The sequence below is a fragment of the Mauremys mutica genome, chromosome 7 (genome assembly GCF_020497125.1).
Source record: "Mauremys mutica isolate MM-2020 ecotype Southern chromosome 7, ASM2049712v1, whole genome shotgun sequence".
Taxonomy (NCBI): domain Eukaryota; kingdom Metazoa; phylum Chordata; order Testudines; family Geoemydidae; genus Mauremys; species Mauremys mutica.
The window spans coordinates 844,808-855,515 of NC_059078.1; the positions used below are offsets into that span (position 1 = coordinate 844,808).

Sequence of the window (10,708 nt, forward strand, 5' to 3'; positions counted from 1 at the left end):
GGGAGGGGGCACGTCCCTGGCGCCGGGAGGGGGCGGGGCCTGGGCACGTGGGGGGAGGGGGCACGTCCCCGGCGCCGTGAGGGGGCGGGGCCGGGGCCATAGAGGGGCCGGTGGCAGCCTAGAGCGCCGGGGCCGGGCGGGATGAAGCGCTGCGGGGGCCCGGCGCTCTGGGGCCACCTGCCCTGCGGGCGCTCGGAGCTGCGGCTGGAGCTGGTGCTGCGCTGTGGCCAGGCCTTCCGGTCAGCGGGGCGGGGCCCGGGGGGCGGGGCGGGGAACAGGGTCTGGGGGGGCGGGGCGGTTGGGAGAGGGGAACAAGACCCGGGGGGGCGGGGCGGTTGGGGGAGGGGAACAAGACCCGGGGGGGCGGGGCGGTTGGGGGAGGGGAACAAGACCCGGGGGGCGGGGCGGGTGGGGGAGGGGAAAAAGACCCCGGGGGGCAGGGGGGTTGGGGGCGAGGAACAGGGCCCCGGGGGGGGGCAGGGCGGTTGGGGGAGGGGAACAGGGCCCCGGGGGGGCGGGACGGTTGGGGGAGGGGAACAGGGCCCCGGGGGGGCGGGACGGTTGGGGGAGGGGAACAAGACCCCGGGGGGGCAGGGCGGTTGGGGGCAGGGACCAGGGCCCGGGGGGGCGGGGCGGTTGGGGGAGGGGAACAAGACCCGGGGGGGCGGGGCGGTGGGGGGCGGGGAACAAGACCCGGGGGGCGGGGCGGTTGGGGGAGGGGAACAAGACCCCGGGGGGCAGGGCGGTTGGGGGCGAGGAACAGGGCCCCGGGGGGCGGGGAACAGAGCCCGGGGGGGGCAGGGCGGTTGGGGGAGGGGAACAAGGCCCCGGGGGGGCGGGACGGTTGGGGGAGGGGAACAAGACCCTGGGGGGCAGGGCGGTTGGGGGCAGGGAACAGGGCCCGGGGGGCGGGGTGGTTGGGGGAGGGGAACAAGACCCGGGGGGGCGGGGCGGTTGGGGGCGGGGAACAGGGCCCCGGGGGGCAGGGTGGTTGGGGGCTGGGATCAGGGCCCCGTGTGCTGCCCGCCCCCCCCAGCGCAGACCGCGCGGGAGTCAGCCCCGAGACCCCGTCCCTGGCCCCCGGCGCCCCCAGCCTGATCAGCAGCTGCGCTTTGCCAGCGGGGCCTCGTGTCTCCCCAGCACGTGCCCGCCCCGGGGGCTGCCCCCACATTGGGAATCTGGCAGCATGTGAGCAAAGCCCTTGGGGGAGAGTCCAAGCCCCTTCGTGGGCCAGGAGCACAGAGGTGCTGGGCAGCCCCCCCTGGCCCTGACTGGCCTGTGTGTGTCAGCTGGAGGGAGCGCAGCCCTGGGCACTGGACCGGGGTCCTGGCGGGCCGGGTGTGGACGCTCAGGCAGACCGAGGAGCAGCTCTGGTACACGGTTCACGAGGAGGAGGAGGAGGAGGAAGGCAGCCGCACAAAGGCCGCGGGGCAGGAGCTGCAGCCCAGGGGAAGAGACGCAGGGGGGAGCCTGCACCCTGAGGCCCCCGCCATGGAGGCTTCGGGTGGCGCAGACAGCTTTGAAGCCCAGCAGATCCTCCATGATTACTTCCAGCTGGACATAGGCCTGGCCGGGCTGTACCAGGCCTGGGGCACTGTGGACCCGCACTTCCGGAAAGTGGCTGCCAGTTTCCCAGGTACATTGGTGCGGGGCAGCCGGAGCAGAGGACTGAGCTGGGGGGATCATGTGCATGTCATGGGTTGCCTGGCAGGCAGACTGGGACAGGAGCAATGTCTCGATGGGACTTTCGTCTGGCCGGTGTTTTTTGCTGTGGGGGCTGGACTGGCAGAGCTCCAGTGGGCAGACACTGGCTACCTTGCACTAGGGGCTCACATGGGCATGGGGACGCTAGGTAGGTGGACAGGAGCCTTCCGTTGACCAAGCTGCATCTGGGCTGGGGCTGCTCGTCCAGCACAGCTCCTGCTCTCCGAGCCCTGAGCGATGCCATGGGCAAGGGCAGTTCCTCTCCTCTGCTGCCTGGCCTGTGCATGGCAGCCCTGCCGTGCCGTGCCCTCAGGGTGAAAGTCGCTCAGAATGGGGCTGGCTGAGCCACTTGGCCCAGCCCCAGCTGGGGGAAGCAGGCCAGCCCTCGCCACATGCCTGCAGGCTCCTGATTGGTTCGTGGCTCTTCCCAGCTGTTCTGCTCTGCTCTTGGTGCCCAGGGCTGAGTGGGCTTTTCCTAGGGGGACGTCAGGGTGCTGCCCCTCCAGCAGGGCCTCGGCACACTTCCTCTCCACCTGCTTCTCCCATGTCACACTGTGTTGACCACCCCCGCCCAGGGGCTCTGTCTGAGGGGCGCCCAGGAGCAGTACCTGGTGGGCTCTGGGTCCGTTTCCCAGGTGGTAAGGTCAGGCCTAAGCTCCAGGGGGGCCTTTCTTGCCTGCAGGACCCAACCCCATAGGTCCTGATCCTTTCCAGTCTCTCTGCTTCCCAGGACACTGTCCCCCCTCTGGGGAGGGCCAGTGGTCCTTGGCCCTTGATGTCCAACTTGCCAAGCTGAGCTAACGCACGTTTTGTGTGAATGGGCCTAGCTGGCTGCGCGCCTGCCTGGCCTTGGCAGATTTACCCCTCCCTCAGTCTGTGGTCAGCAGAGATTGCAGGTTTCCTGCCCGATGAGCGATAGCATGCTGAAGAGCATCAGGCTCACACTGATTCCCGGGGAACCCCACTAGAAATGCCCCCATTCGATGGTGGTGGCCCAGTGACACCTGCTGTGGGAGAGCTGGCAGTTAGCCAGGGCTTACCCCAGGTAACGTGTACTGTACTGAGATGGTACAGGGCAAATATTTGAAGCAGACAGCTGTGCAGCACTAAGGCACATAGGCGGCAGGTTTGTATAATTTTTGGTGGGGCCCAAAATGGTGGTGCCCCCCCGCTCCCGCAAGCCGATATAAAATGAAGCTACAACGCGTCAGTGCCACAAGATTACAAGGGTCAATTAAAAGTGGAAAGTCAGAAGCAGCACTTGCCTACTTCAATATACAGTATTATATTTTGTTGCATCTGTTGTGATGAAGTGGGAATGTTCTTAATATTTTCTCTGAATACTGTGTGGGTGCCTCAGTTTCCCCTGCAAGATGCCAACTGAAGGTGTTGGGGACAAAGAGATCAGGTGGCCTCCCTGTCCGGAAGAGAGACAGAGGCCAGAGGAGGGAGTGTCAGTTTGGAGCTGGCTGGGGAAATTGGGAGAGACCCAGAACTTGGTTCTGGGCTCCCCACCCCCCAAAGATGGACCTGACAGAGGGGTTCTGTTTTCTGTACCAACAAGCTCTGTTTAAACTGTGTTCCCGTCATCTAATAAACCTTCTGTTTTACTGTCTGGCTGAGAGTAACATCTGACTGCGGAGTTGGGGTGCAGGGACCTCTGGTTGCCCCAGGACCAGCCTGGGCAGACTCACTTTGGAAAGTGCATGACGTGGAAGGGCATGCTGAATGCTCCGAGGTCAGACCCAGGAAGGTGTAAGCTTCTTGCCCTGGAGACAGTATGCTCCGAGAGAGGAGGCTCCCCCAGAGTCCTGACTGGCTTTATATGGAGTTGTTCCAAAGCATCACAGCATCCCCTTCCACACCGTGCACTTCCCAGAAGTCCGCACAGGCACTGACACTCCCTCCTCCGGCCTTTGTCTCTTTTCCAGGCATTAGGAGGCCACCTGATCTCTCTGTTCTCCAACACCTTCAGTTGGCACCTTGCAGGGGAAACTGATTTGGGAGAAATGAAGTAAAAGCTGCCCAAACCGAGCTTGAGCACTCCTGAATTTTGAGGTGTTCAAATCTGGAAGGCAGGTGCTGGGGGTGGGAGAGGGCTGTGGGCTCCATGGGGGAGCATGGCAGCAACTGTCTGGAGCTGCATGGAGCCAGATACGCTGGTCTGAGTGGCACAGTAAGCGGTTTGGGGGTTGGAGAAGAGGTAGGGAGTTCCGGGGGGCAGTCAAGGGACAAGGAGCAGGGGGAGTTGGATGGGGCAGAGGTTCGAAGGGGCAGTCAGGGGACAGGCAGCAATTGGATAGGCATGGGAGTCTAAGAGGTTTATCAGGGGACAGGTAGGGGGTGCGGTCCTGGGGGGGGGGGGAAGTTGGGTGGGGTCTCAGGAGGGGGCAGTTGGGGACAAGGAGAAGGGAGGCTTAGATAGGGGCTGAGGTCCCAAGGGGCAGTTAGGGGCAGGGGTCTCGGGAGGGGGTAATTGGGGAACAAGGACCAGTGGGGCTTAGATAGGGGGTGGAGGTTCTGGGGGGCAGTTGGGGCAGGGGTCTGGGGAGGGGGCAATCAGCGGACAGAGGCTGGGATTCAAAGGGCTCTGGGCTGCTGGCAGCCGCGGGGATCCCAGAGCCCTTTAAATCCCAGCCCCGGATGGGAGTCAGAGGACTCTGGGCTGCCTGCAACCGCAGGGAGCCCAGAGCCTTTTAAATCCCAGCCGGGGCCGGGAATCAGAGGGCTCTGGGCTGCCCGCTGCGGCGGGGAGCCCAGAACCCTTTAAATCTCAGCCGCTGCTGGGATTTAAAGGGCTCTGGGCTGCCTGCAACCGCGGGGAGCCCGCAGCCCTTAAAAACTCAGCCGCGGCAGGGATTTAAAGGGCTCTGGGCTGCCTGCAACCGGGGGGAGCTGAGACCCTTTTAAATCCCAGCCGGCGGCCGGGAATCAGAGGGCTCTGCGCTGCCCGCTGCGGCGGGGAGCCCAGAGCCCTTTAAATCTCAGCCGCGGCTGGGATTTAAAGGGCTCTGGGCTGCCTGCACCCGCGGGGAGCACAGAGCTTTTAAAATCCCAGCCGTGGCCGGGAATCAGAGGGCTCTGGGCTCCCCGCCGCAGCAGGCAGCCCAGAGCCCTCTGATTCCCTGCCGCGGCGGGGATTTAAAGGGCTCTGGGCTGCCTGCAACCGCGGGGAGCCCCGAGCCTTTTAAATCCGAGCCGCGGCCGGGAATCAGAGGGCTCTGGGCTCCCCACCGCGGCGGGCAGCCCAGAGCCTTTTAAATCCCAGCCGCGACCGGGAATCAGAGGGCTCTGGGCTTCCCGCTGCAGCAGGCAGCCCAGAGCCATCTGATTCCAGGCCGCGGCGGGGATTTAAAGTGCTCTGGGCTGCCTGCAACCGCGGGGAGCGCAGAGCCTTTTAATTCACAGCCGCGGCTGGGAGTTAATGGGCTCTGGGCTGCCTGCACGCGCGGGGAGCGCAGAGCTTTTAAAATCCCAGCCGCGGCCGGGAATCAGAGGGCTCTGGGCTCCCCGCCGCAGCAGGCAGCCCAGAGCCCTCTGATTCCCGGCAGCGGCTGGGAGCCCAGAGCCTTTTAAATCCCAGCCGCCGCCGGGAATCAGAGGGCTCTGGGCTGCCTGCAACCGCGGGGAGCCCAGAGCCTTTTAAATCTCAGCCGCGGCTGGGATTTAAAGGGCTCTGGGCTGCCTGCAAAAGCGGGGAGCCCAGAGCCTTTTAAATCCCAGCCGCATCCGGGAATCAGAGGGCTCTGGGCTTCCCGCTGCGGCGGGGAGCCCAGAGCCCTTTAAATCCCAGCCGCCGCCGGGAATCAGAGGGCTCTGGGCTGCCTGCTGCGGCGGGCAGCCCAGAGCCTTTTAAATCCCAGCCGCGGCCGGGAATCAGAGGGCTCTGGGCTGCCTGCAACCGCGGGGAGCCCAGAGCCTTTGGGATTTAAGGGCTCTGGGCTGCCTGCAACCGCGGGGAGCCCAGAGCCTTTTAAATCCCAGCCGGAGCCGGGAATCAGAGGGCTCTGGGCTTCCCGCTGCAGCAGGCAGCCCAGAGCCCTCTGATTCCCGGCCGCGGCTGGGATTTAAAGGGCTCTGGGCAGCCCTGGCGGCGGCGGCAGCGGCGGGGGGGTGCTCCAAGCAGGGGAGAAAAAACATTGGTGGGGCAGAGCCCCTGCTTGGGATTTATTCATGGGGCTAAAGCCCCAGAGCCCCATATAAGTCGGCGCCTATGCTAAGGCAAATGCCTTACAAAAGTTACGACAGTTACATTTATTGGCCAAACGTGGAAGCTCCTAAAAGGATGACATGTGCCATGTGTCTCAGACGCCGTGGGCTGGCATTGATCATGTTCCCGCCTTTTCATTCCTTGGTAGTTGAATCCCGTAGCAACTTTTCCATTATTTTGCCCGGAGTTGATGTCAGGCTGGTTGGCCTCTAGTTACCAGGATATCCCACTTGCCCTTTTTGAATATTGACCTGACCTTAGCACTCGCCTTGTCTTTTGGAATTTCCCAGCTAGTCCAAGATTTACTTAAAAGTAACATCGGTAGCCGAGATCTCCTCAGTCAGCTCTCTTACCACTCCTGAAAGCCAGTCTTCTAGACTTGTTGATTTAAACGTTTGTCCCTAGTAGATGTTGTTTAACATCCTCCTAAATTGCTAATGGCCTGGAAAGTACTTCTTCATCCTCATGTGACACGATATGCTTCTTTCCAAACACAGAACAGTTATATTTAACGAACACTTCTGCCTTTTCTGCATCATCTCTGTCTAGCAAGGGCTTCTACTGTTGTTTTCTTTTATTCATATTTTCAAAAACTCTTCATTCTTGCCAGCCATGGATTTTCCCCTGGTTTCTTTAGCTTCCCTTATTAATTTTCTACATTTCATAACTTTAAATTTATATACCTAAATTGCCATATTTTTCCTCTTTTTTTCCATTTGTTATATATAGTTTTTTTTATTTCTAATTGCTGCCTTCACTTCCCCACTGAACCAGGAAGGCCTCCTAATCAAAGTTGTCCTTTCTCACTTGTAGAATCATGGCATTTTGGCCATCTGATAAACTCTTCTTAAAGAACTCCCAATTTTTTTCTGTCTACTTTTTTCCTTCCGATCAACTTCATTCATAATCTTCCTCAGTTGGGGGCATCGGCTGTTTGGAAGCATCAACTCCCCAGTGCAGTTCTGGCACCTTCTTCTTTCCTGTCACGTGGCTCGTGTCCCCGTGAGTTAGCCTTGCTGGGGGCCCCCCCCAGTGCTGACTGACTGCCCTGGGTGTCTGGCTGCCTTGGCACTCAGGGCAGCAGGGGTCTCCCAGAGGGGTCTCGGAATAGTCGGGGGGAAACAAACGGGCATCACATCTTGCACGGATAAACCAGCTCATGCATTTCCCCCGAGTGCCGTGTGAGCCTGGCAGGAACCTGCTGGGCACAGGGCTGAGAGCTGGATTCCACTCTCACCTGCTGCTCCTTGGCAAGTCCCTGCCTCTGTCTCCTGTCCCCCGACTTGGAGCAGTAGGGACAAGACGCTCTGCAGAGGGGGATGTTGTCAGCCCGCCCAGGCATGCCCTGTCAGTGTAGCGTACCCGCTGACGGAGGCGAGTCCCGGTCTCCGTGCTGCCAGGCCCTGTTGCACCATGTGTACCGGAGCAGGGTACCAGACGCCCTGCTGCTTGGGCCCATTGCAAGGGGGAGCTCTCGGAGGGGCAGTGCTGAGAGACCCTTCCTCTGCTCCAGGGGCCCTGTGCAGGGTTGGGGTGCTCAGCAGGGTGGGGCACAGGGGGTAGGGGGTTCCGGCGCTGCACACAGTCACATCTCTCAGCTCAGCCAGTCTTTGTGAAGGCCAGAGGCCGAGGGAGGAGGTGGCGGCCAGTCTGGGGCATGTGGAGCCCTGGCTGTGCCATGCCCTGCTGAGTGTCGGTCCTGTGGCTGGGGCTAATCTTGGCTCCTGCCCGGCGCCTGTGGCTGGGGAGAGGAGCTGGGGCCTGCCTAGGCTGGTTTAGTCACGGGCTGTGGGGTACTGGGCGCTGGCCCCAGGGAGGGGTGGTAGCTATGGGGGCTTTGCGTGGCACTGCCATGTGGAGGCCAGGAAGCACTTTCCCTGCCTGAGGCAGCCGTCTGGCCTGCAGGTGTCCGCGTGCTGCGCCAGGACCCCGTCGAGTGTCTCTTCTCCTTCCTCTGCACCTCCAATAACCACCTGGTGCGCATCACGGGCATGATTGAGCGCCTCTGCCGGGCCTTTGGGCGCCGCCTCTGCCAGCTGGATGCGGAGCCGTACCACGCCTTCCCCTCGCTGCAGGCCCTAGCGGGTGAGTATGTCCTCCCCCACCCCAGCAGCTGGCAGCCCTGCCTCCTCCTGCCCCCACACTGCTGGCTGGCAGCCCCGTGCCCGCCCCCTCCTGCCCCCACCCCACCAGCTGGCAGCCCTGCCTCCTCCTGCCCCCACACTGCTGGCTGGCAGCCCCGTGCCCGCCCCCTCCTCCCCCCACCCCACCAGCTGGCAGCCCTGCCTCCTCCTGCCCCCACACTGCTGGCTGACAGCCCCGTGCCCGCCCCCTCCTGCCCCCACCCCACCAGCTGGCAGCCCTGCCTCCTCCTGCCCCCCCGCCAGCTGGCAATGCTGCACCCTCCCCCTGGCTGGCAGGCTTGCGCCCGCTCCCTCCTGGGCCCCCCCGCCGGCTGGCAACCCCATGTCCACCCCCTGCCAGCTGGCAGCCCCGCACCCACCCCCTCCTGCCCTCCCCACACCAGTTGGCAACCCTGCACCCACTCCTTCCTGCCCCCCTCACGCTGGCTGGCAGCTCCACACCCACCCCCTTGTACCCGCCTCTGGGCCAGCAGCTCAGCTCCGACCCCCTTGTGCCACCCCCGTGTCCGTTCCCCCAGCCGGCAGTCCAGCACCCGCCACCTTGTGGCTCAACCCCCCGCAGTCCAGTCCCCTCCCCACGGCTGACCTGCTGTTCTGGGGCAGGTGCTGACACTGAGCAACGGCTCCGGGCTCTGGGCTTTGGCTACCGGGCAAAGTTTGTGAGCCAGAGTGCCCAGGCCGTGCTGAGGCAGTTTGGGGCCGAGGGGTTGCACCAGCTGCGCAGCACCCCGTACCCGGAGGCCAGGAGGCTGCTGTGCACCCTGCCCGGCGTGGGGGCCAAGGTGAGTGCTGGGGCCCCAGGGGCTCAGCACAGCCACCTGGCTCCTTTCACCTCAGCCCTCGTGCGACTGCCAGGGAACAGGGCCCCATCCTGCAGTGGGCTGAGAGCTGGGGGGGGGCCCACAGGGAATGCATATGGCAGGAGCAGCTCAATGTAGCGGGCTGGGGGGCACAGATGGCTGGGAGGGGGGGTGCTGATGGCTGGGGGAGGGGGCCAGGTGGGGGGCGCTGTTGGCTGGGGGAGGAGGCAGGTGGGGGTGAGGTGCTGGGAGAGGGGATCAGATAGGGGCTGGGGGAGCGGGGCAGGTGGGGGTGGGAGGTGCTGGGGGAGGGGGGTAGGTGGTGGGCGCTGGGGGTGGGGCCTGACCCTCTTTCCCCCCCCCCCCGGACGGGGGCAGGTGGCAGACTGTGTGTGCCTGATGGCACTGGACAAGGCGGAGGCGGTGCCTGTGGACACCCACGTGTGGCAGATCGCCCGGCGGGACTACGGGCTGGAGCTGGGCTCAGGCGCCCGGAGCGTGACGATGCGTGTGCACAGTGAGCTCGGTGAGTGCCGGGGGGGTCGCGCTGGGCCCCCTCCCTGGGAGCAGCTCAGCAAGGAGAGGGGGTGCAGGGCGCAGGCTGGCACGGAGGCCGTGTGGCCCCAGGGGCTGCTCCCCCCCCCCCCCCTTCACTGGAATTTTCTCTCCTCAGGAGACTTTTTCCGGCAGCTCTGGGGACCCTACGCAGGTTGGGCGCAGGCGGTGAGTAGTCCCCAGGGGCCCCCTGGCCTGCGGAGAGGGGCAGCCCACAAGGACGGATCCCCCTTCCCACGGCTGGGCGCGCCCTCTCCACCCCCAAGCTCCCCATCTCTCCCTATCTCGCAGGTTCTCTTCTGTGCCGATTTAAAGATGTTCCAGCAGAACCCCAGCACCAGCGCAAGGACGAAGGGGGGCCCAGCCCGTTGCAGACCCCCCCCTGCCCTGGAAGCAGGGGGGCAGGACTCGGCGTCGCCTGGAGCCACAGGGACTCTGTGCACAGAAGCAGCTCCAGCCCCTTGTGGCCTGACTGGGGCCAGCCGGCAGCGGCCCGGTGGGGAACAGTGCGGCACTGGCCCCTCCCCCCAGGGGGCTGGGCACTGAGCTGAGCTGCACATGCTGTGCCGCTCCTGGTGCTGGCAGGGGGGCCCAGTGACAGCCTCTCAGGGCTGTGCCTGGCGGGGGGCTGGGTGTATGGACCGGTCCGTAACGCAGACTATCAGCATGCAGAGCAGCTGGAGGGAGGAGGGGGGCTCAGTGCAAACTCAGCCATGTTGACAGGCCAGGCTGGAGCACCCCCCAGGGCGAAAGGCCAGTGCCGGCCCAGCTTGGCTCAGCACAGCGCCCCCAGGAGGAAGCCGGTGCCAGGCAGAGGCTCCTGCGGCGCAGCTGCCGGCCTTTGATGAGCGCAGCGGTGGGGAGAGCCCATGGGAGCCGGGCTTGAGCCCTTCCCTTTGGCCGTAACGCCGGTGCCCTGCTGCAGCGCTGGGTGCCGGGGGGATGCCCATAGCTGCTGGGCCTGGCACTGGGAGACGCACACGGCCAGCCTGCAGTGTGGGACCCTGGGGGAGTTTGCCCGGCAGGGTCTGCCAAGGGTTCCCATGTGCACTCGGCAGGGGGCATGGATTCACCCTCCCCCTCAGGTCCCCCACCCATGTCACAGGCTGGGGGGCCTGGGGCACTGAGCCAGCAGAGCCTTGCCTTGGCCTGGCCACAGCACAAGTGGAGGTGGGGGGAACACCTGCCCCCCGGGAGCTCAGGGCAGCTCCCTCGGCCCCCAGTGAGCAAAGCCACCGCCAAGCTGCATTCGCTGCTTTCCTTTAATACAAGCATCAACGGCGAAAGAGCCTTGC

The 10,708-nt window shown here is 64.3% G+C and overlaps 1 protein-coding gene across 2 annotated transcripts; it reads left to right on the plus strand.

The window, feature by feature from the left end:
* The first annotated feature begins 94 nt into the window (after nucleotides 1-94).
* Nucleotides 95-10,699, plus strand: OGG1 (8-oxoguanine DNA glycosylase). 2 transcript variants are annotated; one of them, XM_045025179.1, is made up of 7 exons: nucleotides 95-239; nucleotides 1,290-1,636; nucleotides 7,820-7,999; nucleotides 8,662-8,840; nucleotides 9,237-9,384; nucleotides 9,532-9,581; nucleotides 9,705-10,699. In XM_045025179.1, the coding sequence occupies exons 1-7, from the start codon at nucleotides 142-144 to the stop codon at nucleotides 9,957-9,959; spliced, it is 1,257 nt and encodes a 418-aa protein (XP_044881114.1). In that variant the 5' UTR covers nucleotides 95-141; the 3' UTR covers nucleotides 9,960-10,699. The 2 variants fall into 2 exon arrangements, with proteins under 2 accessions (XP_044881114.1, XP_044881113.1); XM_045025178.1 differs by having other exon boundaries at nucleotides 9,532-10,699.
* Nucleotides 10,700-10,708: the final 9 nt, after the last annotated feature.